Genomic DNA, 15,705 nt, shown 5'->3' with positions numbered 1-15,705 from the left:
TGACGGAAATGTTTAAAGAAAAGCAGTGTATATAGCATCTTACCAGGTAAGATGGTTCCTCTCTATTTCTATCTAATATATATTATTCCTATACAGGGCAGCATACCATGACGGCGCTGGGCCTGCAACGCACTTCACAAACAACGATAGTACTGATCCGTCCACACAACTCCTTTCATAACCTTCGCAGACCATATCGATCTTGTTGATTGTGAACACAGTCTTTGCGGATGTGTCCACTGCCTTTGAATCATCAGTGACCCTGGAAGAAGCTGAAATCGATCCTGCAGGTACACCAATGTGGGACGGAGATTGGAGAGGCGAGGGAACGATCAAAACGGCACCATGAGTTAGAAGCCAGTAAGTAGACTTGGAGAACGACAAATGATCGTGCATCTTGGCAGATGTGCTTTACTTGACGATCACTTAATAATCAAATCAAGCCCAATAGGAAACGTTGTCGTCCCATCGTCACGCGTCCTTTCCGCCATGGTCTGCCTTCCGGAACACAAAGTCGTGTAACTCCTTGTAGGCCGCGTCCAGGTCGTTGTTCACAACAACCTTTGTCATGCATGCCGGGCGTCTCTGCATAGGCCATCTTGTCGCGTGGCCGTGCTAGCCGCCGCTGCACACTCGCCTCGTCTTCGGTGCCTCGCCCGCGCAGGCGAGACTCGAGCGTGGCGAAGTCGGGCGGCCGGACAAAAATGAAGCGGTAGTCCACATCCCCTTGTGCAGCAGATGGTATGCGTTTCGGCTGCTTCACGCCCTCCATCTCAATGCCCAGGACCACAATCGACCCCTTGGCCGCCTGGTCCTCGACGGTCTGTTTGCTGGTCCCGTACAGGTTGCCATTGAATTCCGCGTGTTCAATAAACGCCTCGGCGCCAATGAGACGGGCAAACTCGTCCCGCGAGATGTAATAGTAGGACGCGCCGTGGACTTCGCCGGGCCGTGGCTCACGCGTGGTGTGGGAGACCGCCATTGTGAAGACACCTGTATAGGCGGCCAGCAAGCGCTTGCAGAGAGTGCTCTTGCCCACACCCGAAGGCCCGGAGAGAACAATGGTGTCTGAATAATCTTTGCTCGAAACGACCAACAAACAACTCCCGCGACAAAATAAAGCAAGGAGGTCGTGCTCTTCCTCGCCCGTTGTTCCACCTGTCACTGCCTCACGTCCGACAAGTGATGCCGAACTTGGGAGATTGGGCTCAAATACGTTTCATTTCATTCGCACGAACATGCGGTGAACTTTGTTGTCAACATAAGGTCACATGACTAAACGGCATCTTGACTCGCTCGTTGGCCCAAGGACGTCCTTGCTCATGTTGGACGTACGTGCAGTATTCGTATTCCGTAGTATTGTCGAGCTGAATGATGAAAAGAGTCGAATAACCACGAGCAAAACAACGATGACAGAAACAAAAGACACAATTTCGATGTAGCTTAATATATTCAGTCATCTCATGTACAAGCCTGTCTATACGTCCACCAGGTCATAACATCTCGCTCAGACGCACCTTGCACTCATACTTCTCTGTCCTCGCCTCCTCGCCCCTCGACTTCACGCCCGCATCCCCTCCCACAAAAACCCCTGCTCCCGCCCCGGAATCAACGGCCGCAGCGCCATGCCATAGTCGCCCCCGTTGGGCGTCCGCAGCAGCGTGTGGATGTGAAACTTGGCCGGCTCGGCATTGTTCAAGAACACGCCCGAGTGGTGGTCAAACTCGACAATCAGCACGGGGCTCTGCAGCCGGTAGTAAAACGGGTCGGCGTCGCCAAAGCCGCCGATCCAGCAAAAGTACGTCTCGTGGTACCACTGCTGGACGTGCGCCAGCCGCGCGGCGCGGGCGGCCGCGGGCAGATAGCTGAGGAAGGCGTCGACGAGGCGGGTGACGCGCGCTTGCGCGGCCGCGGGCAGATCGGCCACGACGACGCCCTCGTAGGGCACGACGCGGTTGTCGCGGTAGGCGCCGCAGAGGTGGCGCTGGTCGTCGTGGTTCCAGCGGCCGTGGGGCATCGCCCGGTCGTGCATGTCCTTGTAGACCTGGGCCTGCTGCTGCGCGTCTCGGGGCAGGTTCTGCATCAGCTCCAGCCCGACCGCCTCCTCGACCGTCAAGATGCGGCTGCCCTCGTACGGCCCGGCGTCGATCAGGTTCGGCTCGGCGCCCGTGAACCAGGGGCTCAGCACCATCTGTGATTTGTAGAAAAAGGCGTTGAGGCACAAGTGGTGGCCGTAAAAGGTGTAGCCCCACGGCTCCGTCGCCGAGGGGGTGCCAAACAGGGCAAAGTTGTACGAGAACTCGTTCATGATCCGGGGCGCCTCGACCAGCTCGCCCAGGAAGCCGTTGATGCGCATCGCCGTCACGGCCTTGGCGTAGCCGTCGGGCGAGAGGGACGCTTGCAGGACCTTCAGGACGGCCGCCCGCTGTGCCTCGGAAATCGCGTCCAAGCGCACGCCCTTGTCGCTCAGCAGAAACTCGGGGTTCGACCACGTGCGCCACTCGGGCGCGTCCAGGTGGAACAGCGTGGCCCTCTTCTGGTCGTCGTCGAGGAGGCCAAGCACAGCTTGGGCCGCCGCGACAATGTCACCGATCGGCACGCCCTCGTCTTGGAGCGCAAACAGCCCGTCGCGCACGCGGCCGTCGCTCGTCACGCCCTTGAACGGCTCGCGGAACAGACGCAGCCAGTGCCGCCACAGCCCGTGGAGCCATGGCGGCTGGCCGCCCTCCATAAACGCCGCCGCATACTCGTGCGCGTCCTGCGTCTTCATGGTCGTGAACCGCGGCTGCGCCAGGTCCGGCAGATACTGCCGAAACGGGCTGTCTGCCATGGTGGAGGATGAAGTTGGGCGAGTGGTGGAAAGAAGAACGTCGTCGGAGTGTCAAGGCTTGTTGTCTTGTTCAACTGCCACAAGGTAGAGAGTGAACATCATGAATGACAACGAGGCCCCTCCAACTAGAGTGGCAGACGACAATGGACGAGCTCCCGTCCTGCATTCTCCCGCCTCTAGTGCGGGCGACGTTCCAGTCGGCAGAGCAATTCACCGTTGCGACGCTAGGGTGGACCGTTTTCCCGGCAGATTCTACCGTTTTTGAGCTGGAGTCGACATTGTTGCTATACGTTTTCGATACTTTGTTGTAGAAGTATTATAATATATTTATTGTTTATTGTTCATTACTCAGCGAGACAATTGCTTCTCTCGTTTTATTTCTAAAGGACAGTCTTTGCATCTGTTGTAAGACAGTGTCGGACCAATATATGCGACAGTTGCTTTTCGTATCCGTGCTTTCTTTATATTCTCGTTTGCATCATGTAAGGTCGTGAATAGCAAACACAACTCGTTTGCTTCGACAAGTGAATTGACTTTGTGGCACAAGTAAATAGAGGAGCTCGTGGCAGTGAATACGTCTTGAATGAAAGAATGACGACGCTATATTTAAGAGTTCAAAGCGTCTGCCAGTGTGCCTCCTTGCTCCTTTTCTACTCTTATAGGAGACTGTTTCGCAGTTTCTGCCAGTTATATAGATTCGACCTGTTTATGGTTCCCCAGCATCGTCAATATGACATTCCCGAGACTTTTTGCCCTCGTGCGAGACGTTCTTGGTGCTTGGCGAGATTGGATTCGCGGACGAACAGCGCCTGACGTCGGGAAAAGAATCCGCCAGTGCAGTATCATTGTGGACTTTTCGTTCCACGGGAAGAGTACGCGTGATGGCCTTCAAGACCGCCTCGCACTCCGGGCCAAGGCCAATCGTCGCCTCGCAGTGGCCTTGGGGATTGACAACTCCCTGACGACGGCGGACCTCGGCGTACACAGGGCATATATGAAGACGGCCACAGCGTACGTCCGCACGATGAACCGGCCGCAGACATGGCCGCAGTCGGTTTCCAGCGCCACGGCTGTGCTGGCAACGGAGACGGAGAATGAGGCATCCTCCGTGTTGCTGGCGCCTCTTGTGCGCCGTTTCTGTCTGACGATGGTTATGAAAACACTCCTCGGGCCGGCATGCGGGCAGATGGACACAAACGACGTGGCCACCGTCTGCAACGAAATCAACAAACATCACCGGAATGGACACATAGAGCTGTTCAGGGACAAGAAGACTTGTCTAACCATATATGTTGTTATTCTATCGTGGTCGTACCTCTAAAAACAAGAGATCTAACGCGTCGTCCTCCGATAATTTATGCCAGTAGTTTGGGCAGGGCCTCCGTCAGGTGCGCAACGATTGCGTCCGGGCCTTCGCGGACCTGCAGGCCCTGCGGGATGGCGTGCACGTGGATGTCGGGGCGGACAGAGCGGGCCATGCTGTGCATCTCGGCGCTCTCTTCGGGGGTCCACATGGAGGCACAGCACTGTTGCCACGAGGTCAGCAAGTCATCGATGGCGTCGGTGGAGCGACCGCGCGGTTGTTGCCGACGTATCAACAGAAAGACGGAAGACAAACGACAAACGACTTCCCGGCGCACGGCTGAACGACTCACAAGAATGTCTGGCCTCAACTCTGTCACCTTCTCCTTGACCTCGTCCTTGGACAGACAATTGCCGACATGCACAATCTGGTACTGGTCGGCAAGGGCCGTCGTCACCCGTCCAATCAACAACTTGGCGCGCGCGGGTGCGTTGTTGACGGTGAGCAGACGGTACGGCTGGCCAGAGGGAGCGGTCGACATGGTGGGGTGAGTGGGTGGGAGTGATGAGGAGGTCAATGGAGAGAAGGCGGCTCGTGCTGCCGATGCTAATTGTTGTTGTCGTGTGTCGTCTTGAGAAAGTAGTACTTGTTGATGTGTCGATCGTTGATCGTGTCGACTTTGATTCACTCTTTTACTTTCTACTTTCGTTCTTTTCTTTCTATTTTTGTATTTCGAATGAAATTCACCACACGGTCATTGTTCCGATACCGCCAGGGACCAAAGCCAGCGTCATCGCTTCACTACGGGAAGAAACATGACCCTGCGATCCTGAGTGGGCAGAGTCCACCACTACTCCAACAGCGGACGGCATTTGCTTTCCTTGAGCGCCGGGGTATCCATTGGCTGGCTGCTGTCTTCTCCAATGGCCGGCTGTTTTCCCCCGTTTCGACCCATCTCCAGGGTGTTAGTGCTGGATGGGCTCCACACTGGCGTGCAAATGTCTTGTGTTTTTCTGTCTTTTCAATAACATTGATAACGGTCCTTGGGGTTGCCGTGCGTATTGTCCTCCATACGTCTTGTTACCGCTTATTCATTCAGGTATCATGTTGGTCCGCCTCGTTGGTTTATCAGTTCCCTGTGGAGGAGAAGCTATGTGCAGCAAAGAAAAGGACACCTAGTGAAAGTGCAAAAGAAAGCTGCCGCAGGGTCTCCTGGACAAAAAAATACATTACCTCATGTTTATTTATTTTTTAAAAAATAGTTGGGATAACAGTAATACTGATAAATATAAGTACAAAAATATGTACATTTTTCATGCATTGTTTTGCTTTTATTTATCTACGATATTTTTTGTACGAAAGTTTTAGGAAACAAAAGTAAAATACAACCAATATGTTGTTTTCAACAATGAAAACATCATACTTTTTGGTAATTAGTTGCCCCAAATACACGCCAAAATCGAACAGGTAAGATGTACAGGAAATACAGACCCGACAGGATTCTGTAAACGGCATTTGTTCATTGTTTATTTCTCCTCCTTCTCCTCCTTCTCCTCCTTCTCCTCCTTTTGCTGCCAAACGTCACACCTCAACTCCCGAAATCGCCTAGATCGTGAAAGGTGGGCTGGAAGTTGAGGATGCTGTTGGTCAGCGAGTTCGGCCAGACGCCGACCATGTCGTGGCTCGCGGGTGGATGGTGGGAGCCGTCCGGCACGTGTGCATGTTGTAGTGTGCTCTCCATGTCCATTCGGCCGAGCGGGACACCCCCGAGTGAACCATCCTCCATGCCTAGGGGCGTCGCGGAAAAGTAGTCGAGCATTGTTATGCTGTTGTCCGGGAGGGCGCCAAAGCTTTCGTAGAGCTCGAGGCCGTGCCACGCCTGTTGGTCGAGGAGCTGGACGACGGGATCGGTATGCGACTGGCTGTGTGCTGGAACAAGGTCGCCGGTGTGATGAAAGGGCGCGACAAGAGGCAGTGGGTGGTGGCCATGCGAATGGGGAAGAGTATGATTGGCAGCAGGATCGGCCGCTGGTGTGATCCATTGGGGCGAGATGGGCTGGCCGCTGTGGGAGGGGGAGACTTGCATGGCGTACATGTTGTTGCCATTGTTGTTGCTGTCGGCATGGTTGAGAAAGGCGCTGCCGACGGACTGGGATGTGTTGACGGCCGTGTCGCTGGATGGGGTTCCGTAAGAAGTGGAGCGCTCGTAGGACAACTCCTGCTGGGGTGGCGATGGACCGCCGGTATGGATGGGATGTTGAGCGTGGGATTGCGGTTGGGGAGGTTGGATCTGCAATGGTACGTGATGCGGAGGTTGTTGCTGTTGCTGTGCGTGTTGGTGATGTGGATGTTGGAGGGGCTGATACTGCTCAGACTGTCGCGTCTGTTGCGGCTGTAGATGTCGCATGTCTGCCGGCTGGACATCCGGTTGTTGACAGTGCTCTTGGGCACGCTGTGAGGACTGCCGCCTCGTGGACCGTGTACGATGCCGTTGCTGTTGTTGTGCACTGTGTTCAGGTTCCGCTGGTGATTTGGACGACGACGACGTGCCTGTCGGGACCGTTCCGGGCGACCCGAGCTGGCGGATAATGGTCTTGTTGCGGCTCATGCGTGAGGCGTGGGCATGGCGCCGCAGGACGCGAACGTCACTGGCCGACAGCTTGTTGCACAGCTCCTTCTCGACAATGTCGATGGTGGTGTCGACGAGGCGGGTGAGGACGTCGCGGGCGCGCGAGATGCGGTCCCACTGGCGGGCGAGCTGGTCGAGCACGTAGGTCCATTGCATCAGGCAGTTTTTGAACGAGGTCCAGCCGGTCTTGGCCTTGGCGCGCGTGGCGGCGTGCTTCCAGACCAGAAACAGGAGAGTGATGCCGCTCATGAGCTGGTAGTGCAGGTCGACCCAGGCGAAGTCGGCACTGCCGCGCTGGAGGCGCGTAAAAGAGAGCTGGATCATGTGCTGGGCGGCGGTACAGCAGGTGTCGGCCTCCGCGGCGTCAAGCTGCGGCTTGAGGGGCGACGGGCGGTGCAGCAGCAGGAGGGCGTTCTGGTGCCAGTACTCCCACCAGTCGAGAGTGTGGCCCTGGGGGTCGGCGAGGCTGGTGGCCTGGCTGCCCCACTGGCGCAGCTGCGCGGCCATATCGGTCTTCCAGCGGGCCGTGTCGTCAGAGAGGCCGTCGTCTTTGTCCGTCTTGCTGTCGCCGCTACGCAGACTGTAGAGGCGGCAGACAATCTGGCTCTGGAGCCGCTGGAGGCGGAACCAGTGCAGGACCTGGTCGCGTTTGTCGCGTTTGGGGCCAGACGGGGCATCTTGGGGAAGCTTCACGTCAATCATGCTGTCGGTCAGCGTGAATGGGCGGCCGAGCAGCGTGCCGAGGGTGCGGTCAAAGGTGTAGGTGACCCAGAACAGGCGGCGCTTGACGTCCATTTCGGACGGAAATGGGGGGGATGAGAGAGATGGAGTGGCAGTCGGCCCGACGCCGATGGTGGTCTCGGAGTGGAAGCCCAGGTCGACGCACATGCGCATGCACAGGCCGGAAATGTACCAGATGGGCGCCGACGACGAGTCCAGGACGGACCACAGAAGCAAAAACAGGAGGCACTGCAGGGTGCAGACGCTTTTGCGCTGCATGATGGTGCTAAAGTCGGCCATGGCGGCGTTGCTGAAGCTCTTGGCAAGGGCGAGCGACTCGGGACTCTCGCGCGAGAGGACGACGAGGGCAATGGCAAAGACCATGTTGAGGATGAACTGGTTCCAGGCGTTCGTTTCGCGGTCAATGGGCGTGTGGTCCGGCACGTCCTCGGCCAGGGAAGCGCAGTCGCCGCCGTAGTAGTCCATGACGATCTGGGCCATGTCGTCGCCCGTGACGATGGGGTACTGGACCTCGTATTGGCTCAGGAAGATGTCGACGAGGCTGACGGCCGTCTCGCGGGAAGGTAAGACGGGCCTAGTCGGGTGCGAAGGTTCCGGGGGTTCTGTTGCTGTTGATGCTGTTGATTCTGCTGGTTCTGTTGATTGTGCAGTTACTTCGGCGGGCTCGTCCCTCGGCGACCCTGGCTGTGTGGACGCGGCCGAGTTGGACTGGCCGCTGGACTGGCCGCTGGACTGGCCGCTGTTGGCAGTCGTGTTGGTGCCACTGCTGCCATCCTTGTTCCTGCCACTCCCACTCCCACTCCCACTGCGCCGTCCCGGCTGGAAGCTCGCCTCGTTTCGCTGCGCCGACTCCAGGACCGACCGTGCCAGGTGCATGCCACTCGACACGCCCAGGAAATGTGCATCCTCACCGGGTTCGAGTCGGATCAAGTCGGGACCATTGCTGCTGCCGCTGCTACTACCGCCGGGCGGAGGCACCGGGCCATGTGGCGACGGACGCCCTTCCGACAAGGACTGGGCGCGCAGGTCGGCCTCCAGGCGGGCCAGCTCGTCCTCGAGCTGGAGAATAACGGCGCGCGGCGTGGCCGTCTTGGACCGCGGGTCGGTGTATTCACAGACGGCGCCAGTGCGGCGGCAGGGGCCGCACGAGGGCAGGCCGGGATCGCATTTTGCTTTGCGGCGGCGGCATCGGTTGCAGGCATTGATGGTGAAGCACGGCGGCTCGCAGCCCTTGGCAGCGGCAGAGGCAGCGGCAGAGCTTGGGCCCACGGTCGCACTGGCACTCATGGTGGCGGGTACTGAGGGCGGCCCGGCATGGCTGTTGTGCAATTGGGGTTGATGAGGCTGGTGAGGCTGGCGATGTTGGCGATGTTCTGGAGATTGTTTTGTTTGCGAGTGAGTTTTGGGCGTTTACCAGAGTGAGTGTGAGTTTGGGAAGGAACAGTGTGCTCCATGGGTATGGAAGGAGCAGTTGACTGGAAAGCGCGACCAGCGACGGTCGACTGGCTGGCCAGCGCACTAGCGCCTGTGGATGCGCTAAACTCACTGGGACGTAGCGGTCGTTGGTGGTGCGGGGCGGAGAGAACGTGCTGGTGGCAGGCGACGTGCAGTGGCAAGAGCGCTGAGTGTCTGTACGAGCAGCGGCGGCAAGAACGATGGGTACAAGAAAAGGAGACATGAAATCCAAGGAAGAAGAGTTTAAATTCAAAGTATTTCGGCTGTAGTAAACTCGCTGTTTGCATTTAATGCTGGTATTACTGTACAAGATTATGATTTTAAGAAGCTGTCTTGAGGCTTGTCGTGTAGATGCTACTGGCGCGCTCCTCTTCCTCGTGGAGACAAAATGAAAACGACAACTACAGGCAGAAGGACTACAGACAAACGCAGCTATAAACACGCACGTATACACACTGCACACCCCACTCAGACCTTCTCCACACGCTCGTGCTCCTCGTGCTCCTCGTGGGTGCCCTCGTTGTCGAGCATCTGCTTGGGCGTGGCCTCGGCCTCGCTGTGGACGTTGAGCGTGCCAAAGTGCGAGTCGAGCTCCTCGAGCGTCTTGCCCTTGGTCTCGGGGAACGTGGCGTAGACGAGGACGGCCGAGAAGACGTTGAAGGACATGAAGACAAAAAAGGTGCGGGCGCCAATGTGCGCGACCATGACGGGCCAGACCTGGCCGACAATGATGGAGCCGAGCGAGGCGCCGGACGCGGCAATGCCGAGGCCCTTGGAGCGGCAGTTGGCCGGGAAGATCTCGGAGGCATAGATCCAGGCGCAGGGGCCGAAGCCCATGGAGTAGCCGACGGTGAAGAAGTAGATGAAGAAGATGTTGCAGTAGTTGGCGGAGGCGTTCTGCTGGCCGGGATAGGCCGTCTGGAGGGCGCCGTTGATGAGCAGACAAAAGGCCATGATGATGGCGCCGACGCCGAGCGAGTGGCGGCGGCCGATGCGGTCGATGAAGAACATGGCGGCCACCGTGCAGGCGACCTGGACGGTGCCGTCGATGCCGGAGGCGAGCAGCGAGAGCGACTTGGACGTGCCGGCGGCGACAAAGTTGGTGGGCAGGTAATAGCGGATGCCCGAGGCGCCCGAGAGCTGCTGCAGAAAGGACACGGCCCAGGCGCGCCACAGGCGCGCGCGCAGGTTCGGGTCGGTCCAGAAGACGCGCGCGGACGTGATGGAGTGCTCCTTGTGCCACAGGATGTTGGCGTGGATCTCGTCGAGCTCGGCCTGGACGTCGGCCACGTCGGCGGTGCCGCGGAGGCGCGTCAGCGCGCGGGCGGCCGCGTCGGCGCGGTCGTGCTCCACGAGCCAGCGCGGGGACTCGGGCAGCAGCGGGGCGCCGGCGAGGAAGAGGACGGCAGGCACAAACTGCATGGCGCTCGACAGGCGCCACTCGAGGTTGACGCCCTTGCCCGTGTTCCAGAAGGAGTAGCCGTAGCCGACCCAGAAGGCCAGCGAGATGCCAAAGACGATGCCCGCCTGGTTGAAGGCGCCGTAGAAGCCGCGGTGCTTGGCGGGCGAGATCTCGGACAGGTACAGCGGGACGGACGTCGACACGATGCCGCAGCCGACGCCGGCAATGATGCGGCCCACAATCATCATGGCCAGGTTGTGGGCGCCCGTCTGGAGCGCGGCGCCGAGGCACATGCCGAGGACGCCGATGCAGCCGGCATAGCGGCGGCCCACCTTGTTGTTGACGCGGCCGGCGAGGAAGGCAAAGCCAAAGAACTGGCCGGCATAAAAGACACTGGTGATGGCGCCCGTCTCGGACGACGAGGGGTTGTTGAGCGTCTGTTTGAAGCCGGGGGCGACATAGATGGTGCTGAGAATGCCAATGTCATAGCTGTGGCGGTGTTAGTAGAGGCCAAGCCAAGACGCCAGGGAGTATGTGTGGATGTGGATGTGTGGACGTACCCCCAACCAATGGAGCCCATGGAGAAGACGGCACAGGAAAAGATCAGCCACAGGTTGATCCTGCCGTTGTTGTACTGTGTGCCGGCCATTGTGCAGATGTGTAGGAGCAGCAAGTTGAATGAAGGACGGTGAAGTGCATGAAGAGAGAGAAGGGGACGACAGAGACGGACAACAGAGACGGAAGGGGATCGACGCCTGTATTATAGGAGCGGGGAGGAGTGACGAGGGTGGGCGAGGAGGAGGAAACAAGACAGGGAAACAACTGGCACGATGGACACATGGGAGAGTTGACCACGCGGAATGAGCAGCTAGTGACGGAAAGTAAGGAAGAAAGAAAAATAAAAGGAAAATAAAAGGAAAAAATAAAATAAACAATTTGGACTCAGACCAGGGAACTCAACCAGACAGACCTGACCCCGGACTCGACTCCATACGGAGCACCCTTGAGCACGCGTGTTGTGGGGAAGTGGAGGTGCAGAAGAGAGGTGGCAGTTGGGGATAAGAGGGGACGACAGGGAGGAAATGAGGGAAAGGAAGAGGAGGAAAAGAGAACAGAAATCAAATGAGGAATATGAAAACGCCAGGAACCCGCAAAGGAACACAAAGGAACAGACGACGACTGGCAAAGGGAAGACGAGGTGGAGAAGAGGTCAGGTGAAGTGAAAGGCTGCAGACCACGTTTCTGCTTCTGCTCGTGAAAAAGACTGCGTCGGCGAGGTGTGGATCAGCTTGCTGGTTTGGTATGGGCTGGTTTGCCTGGTTCCTAGACAGGCGTAGCTAGTCGCTAGTACCGACGACTCACGGGACATAAGACGACAGACAGTACAAAACAAGCTTGAAATGGCAAATGGCGTTAAAAGACGGAACCGCCGCTCTCTTTGAAAAGAAAGAGGGGCTAAGACCGTTGCAAACAGATGGCACTAGTGAGATGACAGCGGAGGTTCCGTCTTCTGGTGATCGTGTTAGTGGAGGGACAGGGGGGAGGTCGTTTTTTGTTCGTGCACCACAAGAGGAGACAGACGAGAGCACAGGGAGAACGGACGGCACCTGCACATCGTTGGCAGTATGCGAGTATATGTCGAGCCGACGGCAGTTCCAGACGAGGTGGGAAGGAAGTCCAAAGACAACCGAAATTACCGTCGACATGGTACTTCCGTCGCCCCAACTCCGTCCTCCAAATTCCACTGGCAACATGGCAGAGGCACCCCTGACGCAGACACAAACACAGACACAGACCCCCCAGCCAGTCACCCTCGTTCACACGTCCTCGCGGCGGGTGACGGCTGCCATTGGCTTCCACTCGTTTGCGAGACAGCCACCGCCGCCTGGCCACGGGTCGTTCTCGTCTTTGTCCTTGTCTTTGTCCTCGCCTCTCCCCCCATCGCCCCCCGAACGGTGGCTCCGCCCAACCCAAAATGTGACGCTGCAGTTCCCCGCGGACCTCGACCCGACTGCCGGCACGCACGGTCTCAGCGACGCCGACCGACGGTGCACGCTGACACCCTGTGCGGCCACACGCGACGACGTGTCCATCCTAACACGCAACGGGCGCATCACGGGCCTGCTGGGTCTGCCGCGGCCGTACCAGACGCTGGCGGCGGACGTGGTCGGCGTGGGCGGCGGGTTTGCGGCGGGCGTCTTGGCGGACACCTCGCGCTGCCTCTGCGTGGCCGGCGGCACGGGCGTGGCGCCGTTCCTCACCATGCCGCACACCGGGACCAAGTCGCTGTGCTGGAGCCTGCGGAGCGACGACTTTGGGGCCGTGGCGTTTGTGCTCCGGGAAGCGCTGCTGCGGCCCGACGAGTGGTCGTCTGTGTCTGTGTTTGTCACGTCGGGCGAAGACGCAGGCGGCCTCGCGGTCGAGAAGCCGGCGGCATGGTGGGCGGCGACGTTTGCGACGCTGCGAGAGGCGTGTCCAGGCAACCTGCATTTTGCAAAGAGACGGATGGCCGGCGAGGACGTGGCAAGCGATGAGACGACGGGCAACCGGACCATTCTCTTTTGCGGCAGCAAGTCGCTCGAGTGGCAGGTCCGCATGTGGACCATGGGCCAGGCGACCGTCTACGTGACAGAGGTGTAAAGGGACGGGGACATTGTGGCGGGAGGCAAAAGTAGAGGTGTCGTTACATGATAAAATGTATTGCAATTTGATAAATGTAGACTTCTAAATGGAGAATGGTCTCTGGAACATGAGCAAACAATCAATGACAACACTACCCTGGCACATCCCTGACTACGCATATGCTCTCACTTCGAAAAGGCCGCCGAGGACGTTGTCGTCGCCGTTGAGCGCCAGGATCTCCACGCCCAGCGCCATCGTCGACACGGTCGCGTCCAGCACGACCTCCCGGCGCGACAGGTGGTTATCGTCCTCGACAAACAGCTCCTTCTCGTCGTCGGGGACCGACAGGTCGAGCAGCCGCCACGCCTTGGCACAAAAGGGCATGGCGCGCTCCGGGTGGCCGCGCAGGACCGACTCGAGGGCGTGGTCGTAGTCGGTGTCGAAATGCACGACGACGCGGCGGACGGCGACGGGCGCGGCCCAGCGCGCCACCACAAGTCGACGTGTCCCAGTCCCCGCCTCCGGTCGCGGCGGCACCCAGCAGTTGGTGCGCTTGGTCGGGCGCGGCACGCCGTTGCGGACGTTGGCGACGTCCCAGGCGGCCAGCGGCGGCGCGACGGTCAGGGCCAGGTTGTGGCCCATGGGCCGGCGCACGGGCGTCCAGCGCTCAAAGGCGTCGACGCCGACGTCCGGCGGCGGCGCCTGGTCGCACTCGTGCTCGACGGTCATGAGGGCCGAGACGCGCGTCTTGGTCGTGGCGACGGCGACGCTGTCGTTTTTCAGCAGGCAGAGGAAGACGTACTGCGTCTGCGGGTTGGACGCCGTCGACGCAAAGTCGATGCGCAGCGTGTTGGCGCCGGCCGCGAGCGGAAACGCCTGCTCGGCCAGCACCACCTCGGGCGTGTAGTTGTGCGCCTTTTGCGAGCCGCGCAGCTGCACCGTCAGCGACGTCGGCGCGACGGCCATGACGGTCACGGTCAAGACGGGCACGGCGCCCGCGGCCAGCGGCAGCATCTGGGCCAGGCTGCGGACGAGCACCTTGGGCGGGCCGTCGGCGGGCAGCGACGACAGCGCAAAGGAGGCGCCCTCCACGGAGGCCGCGCGCCGCACCAGGTCGTCGTCGTCCTCCAGCTTGTAGCCCGGGAGGTACTGGCCGAACCGCATCAGGTCGCGCTGCAGCGTCGCCATGTTGTCCTTGGCGAGCAGCTGGATGGGGTCGAGCGGCCGACCGGGCTGGCCGGGCTGGCCGGGCTGGCCGGGCTGCCCGAGCCGCTTGCAGAGAGCGACGGCGACGCCCAGCGCGTTGGCATTGCAGCCAGAGGTCGCCATGACGCGCGACGACGCAAAGGCCACGTGGGTCGCCGAGATGATGCGGCCGCCGTAGAGCAGGTTGGGCACCTCTGCGCAGACCATGGTCGAGAAGGGGATCTGATAGATGCCTGTGATGTTAGCGACGTCACGCTGCAGAGCAAGAAACAAGAAACAAGAAACAAGAAACAAGACAATGGGTGGCCCACCCTTTGCATGCCACTGCGTGCAGCCGTCAATCTCAGAGTACACGCCGTCGGCCGGGTGCAGGTCCAGCGACCAGCCGCCGTGCGACACGGCGTCGCTGTGGAAGCGCTGCTCGACAATGTCCTGCTGCGTCAGGATGGTCGGCGCCATGAACCGCCGGCTCTCGCGCTTGCCCGGCACCGTGCCGACCCACTCGAGCGTCAGGTTCGCGGCCTCGGGGAAGCGCCCGCTGTTCTTCAAGTAGTCCCACACGCCGTACACCACGCGCCACAGCTCCCACTTGATGTCTTCCGTGTCGTGCACCGTGTCCATGCGCCCGCCGTGCTCGATCCACCACAGGCTGCAGCCCATCTCCGCCGTCGAGAAGCTGCGGAAGCGCGGGATCGCCGCCTCGACGTCCTTGAGCGCGTACGACGGCGCCACAAAGCGCACCGGCCGCCCCGCGTCCTTGCTGTAAAAGTAGATGGAGTGCCCCAGCAGGTGCCCGTATGCCGCGTCCGGCGCAAACCGCTCGCCAAACTCGCCGCGCGCCTCCGCGCCCACCCGGAACGGCGCGCCCGCCAGAAACGCCAGCGTGCCGTCGCCCGTGCAGTCGATGAACTGCGCCGCCGCCACGTGCGTCATCGTGGCCGTCTGCGCGTTGAAGGCCTGCACGCGCGCGATCCGGTGCTCGTCCGGGCCGTCGCCCTTGGTGCAGCCCAGGACGGCCGTGTTCAGAAACAGGCGGATGTTGGGCTCGTCGCGCACCTTCTCGAGCAGGATCGTGTCGAGGATCAGCGGGTTGCCCTCGGGGTTGCGGTACAGGTTCTCCAGCAGGATCTCGTCCACCAGGCCGCCCTCGCGCGCGTACCGGTTGTTGTTGAACATGTGCGACGTCGCGCCCAGGATCCAGAGCCGCACCTCGCTCGACGCGTTGCCGCCCAGCACCGGCCGGTCCTGGATCAGGACCACAGACACGCCGTGGCGCGCCGCCGCCACCGCCGCGATCGTGCCAGACAGGCCACCGCCGCAGACGCACACGTCCGCATGCAGCTCGTCGCTGCGGAAGCTGCGCGACGCCACAGCCGGCTCGCGCTGGAGGTTGGCTTCGTCGATGCGAGCAGGGGCCATATTGTGGTGTGTGGTGTGGAGAGAGGGGGGAGGGGGTTGTCGTCAGGAGAATGAGGGCAGACAGCAATCAAGAGTGAGTTATGTTGTCGCGTCCGTCT

At 59.9% G+C, this 15,705-nt stretch overlaps 7 protein-coding genes across 7 annotated transcripts; 1 reads left to right on the top strand and 6 right to left on the bottom strand.

Moving 5' to 3' along the window:
- Positions 1 to 471: 471 nt before the first annotated feature.
- Positions 472 to 982, bottom strand: SPBR_07927 (guanylate kinase; the record flags this gene model as incomplete). Its single annotated transcript, XM_040766180.1, has 2 exons — positions 472 to 585; positions 632 to 982. 2 exons carry the CDS (start codon positions 980 to 982, stop codon positions 472 to 474), a joined length of 465 nt encoding a protein of 154 aa, XP_040616757.1.
- Positions 983 to 1,561: 579 nt separating this feature from the next.
- On the bottom strand, positions 1,562 to 2,830 carry SPBR_07353 (uncharacterized protein; the record flags this gene model as incomplete). The annotated part of the gene is made up of 1 exon (XM_040765607.1): positions 1,562 to 2,830. The coding sequence occupies one exon, from the start codon at positions 2,828 to 2,830 to the stop codon at positions 1,562 to 1,564; it is 1,269 nt and encodes a 422-aa protein (XP_040616756.1).
- A 730-nt stretch (positions 2,831 to 3,560) lies between these two features.
- On the top strand, positions 3,561 to 4,151 carry SPBR_09009 (uncharacterized protein; the record flags this gene model as incomplete). The annotated part of the gene is made up of 1 exon (XM_040767135.1): positions 3,561 to 4,151. One exon carries the CDS (start codon positions 3,561 to 3,563, stop codon positions 4,149 to 4,151), a length of 591 nt encoding a protein of 196 aa, XP_040616755.1.
- A 34-nt stretch (positions 4,152 to 4,185) lies between these two features.
- Positions 4,186 to 4,674, bottom strand: SPBR_07947 (uncharacterized protein; the record flags this gene model as incomplete). The annotated part of the gene is made up of 2 exons (XM_040766200.1): positions 4,186 to 4,356; positions 4,486 to 4,674. 2 exons carry the CDS (start codon positions 4,672 to 4,674, stop codon positions 4,186 to 4,188), a joined length of 360 nt encoding a protein of 119 aa, XP_040616754.1.
- Positions 4,675 to 5,721: 1,047 nt separating this feature from the next.
- Positions 5,722 to 8,790, bottom strand: SPBR_08964 (uncharacterized protein; the record flags this gene model as incomplete). Its single annotated transcript, XM_040767090.1, has 3 exons — positions 5,722 to 6,282; positions 6,372 to 6,627; positions 6,680 to 8,790. The coding sequence occupies 3 exons, from the start codon at positions 8,788 to 8,790 to the stop codon at positions 5,722 to 5,724; spliced, it is 2,928 nt and encodes a 975-aa protein (XP_040616753.1).
- A 636-nt stretch (positions 8,791 to 9,426) lies between these two features.
- On the bottom strand, positions 9,427 to 11,009 carry SPBR_07119 (uncharacterized protein; the record flags this gene model as incomplete). Its single annotated transcript, XM_040765373.1, has 2 exons — positions 9,427 to 10,849; positions 10,921 to 11,009. The coding sequence occupies 2 exons, from the start codon at positions 11,007 to 11,009 to the stop codon at positions 9,427 to 9,429; spliced, it is 1,512 nt and encodes a 503-aa protein (XP_040616752.1).
- Positions 11,010 to 12,177: 1,168 nt separating this feature from the next.
- Positions 12,178 to 15,607, bottom strand: SPBR_06466 (fumarate reductase/succinate dehydrogenase flavoprotein domain-containing protein; the record flags this gene model as incomplete). Its single annotated transcript, XM_040764722.1, has 3 exons — positions 12,178 to 12,981; positions 13,172 to 14,421; positions 14,500 to 15,607. The coding sequence occupies 3 exons, from the start codon at positions 15,605 to 15,607 to the stop codon at positions 12,178 to 12,180; spliced, it is 3,162 nt and encodes a 1,053-aa protein (XP_040616751.1).
- Positions 15,608 to 15,705: the final 98 nt, after the last annotated feature.

The sequence above is a fragment of the Sporothrix brasiliensis genome, assembly GCF_000820605.1.
Source record: "Sporothrix brasiliensis 5110 chromosome Unknown Cont20, whole genome shotgun sequence".
In the NCBI taxonomy this organism is placed as follows: Eukaryota; Fungi; Ascomycota; class Sordariomycetes; order Ophiostomatales; family Ophiostomataceae; genus Sporothrix; species Sporothrix brasiliensis.
Note: the sequence above shows the minus strand (reverse complement) of the source record. Positions and strands in the feature narration are given on the sequence as shown.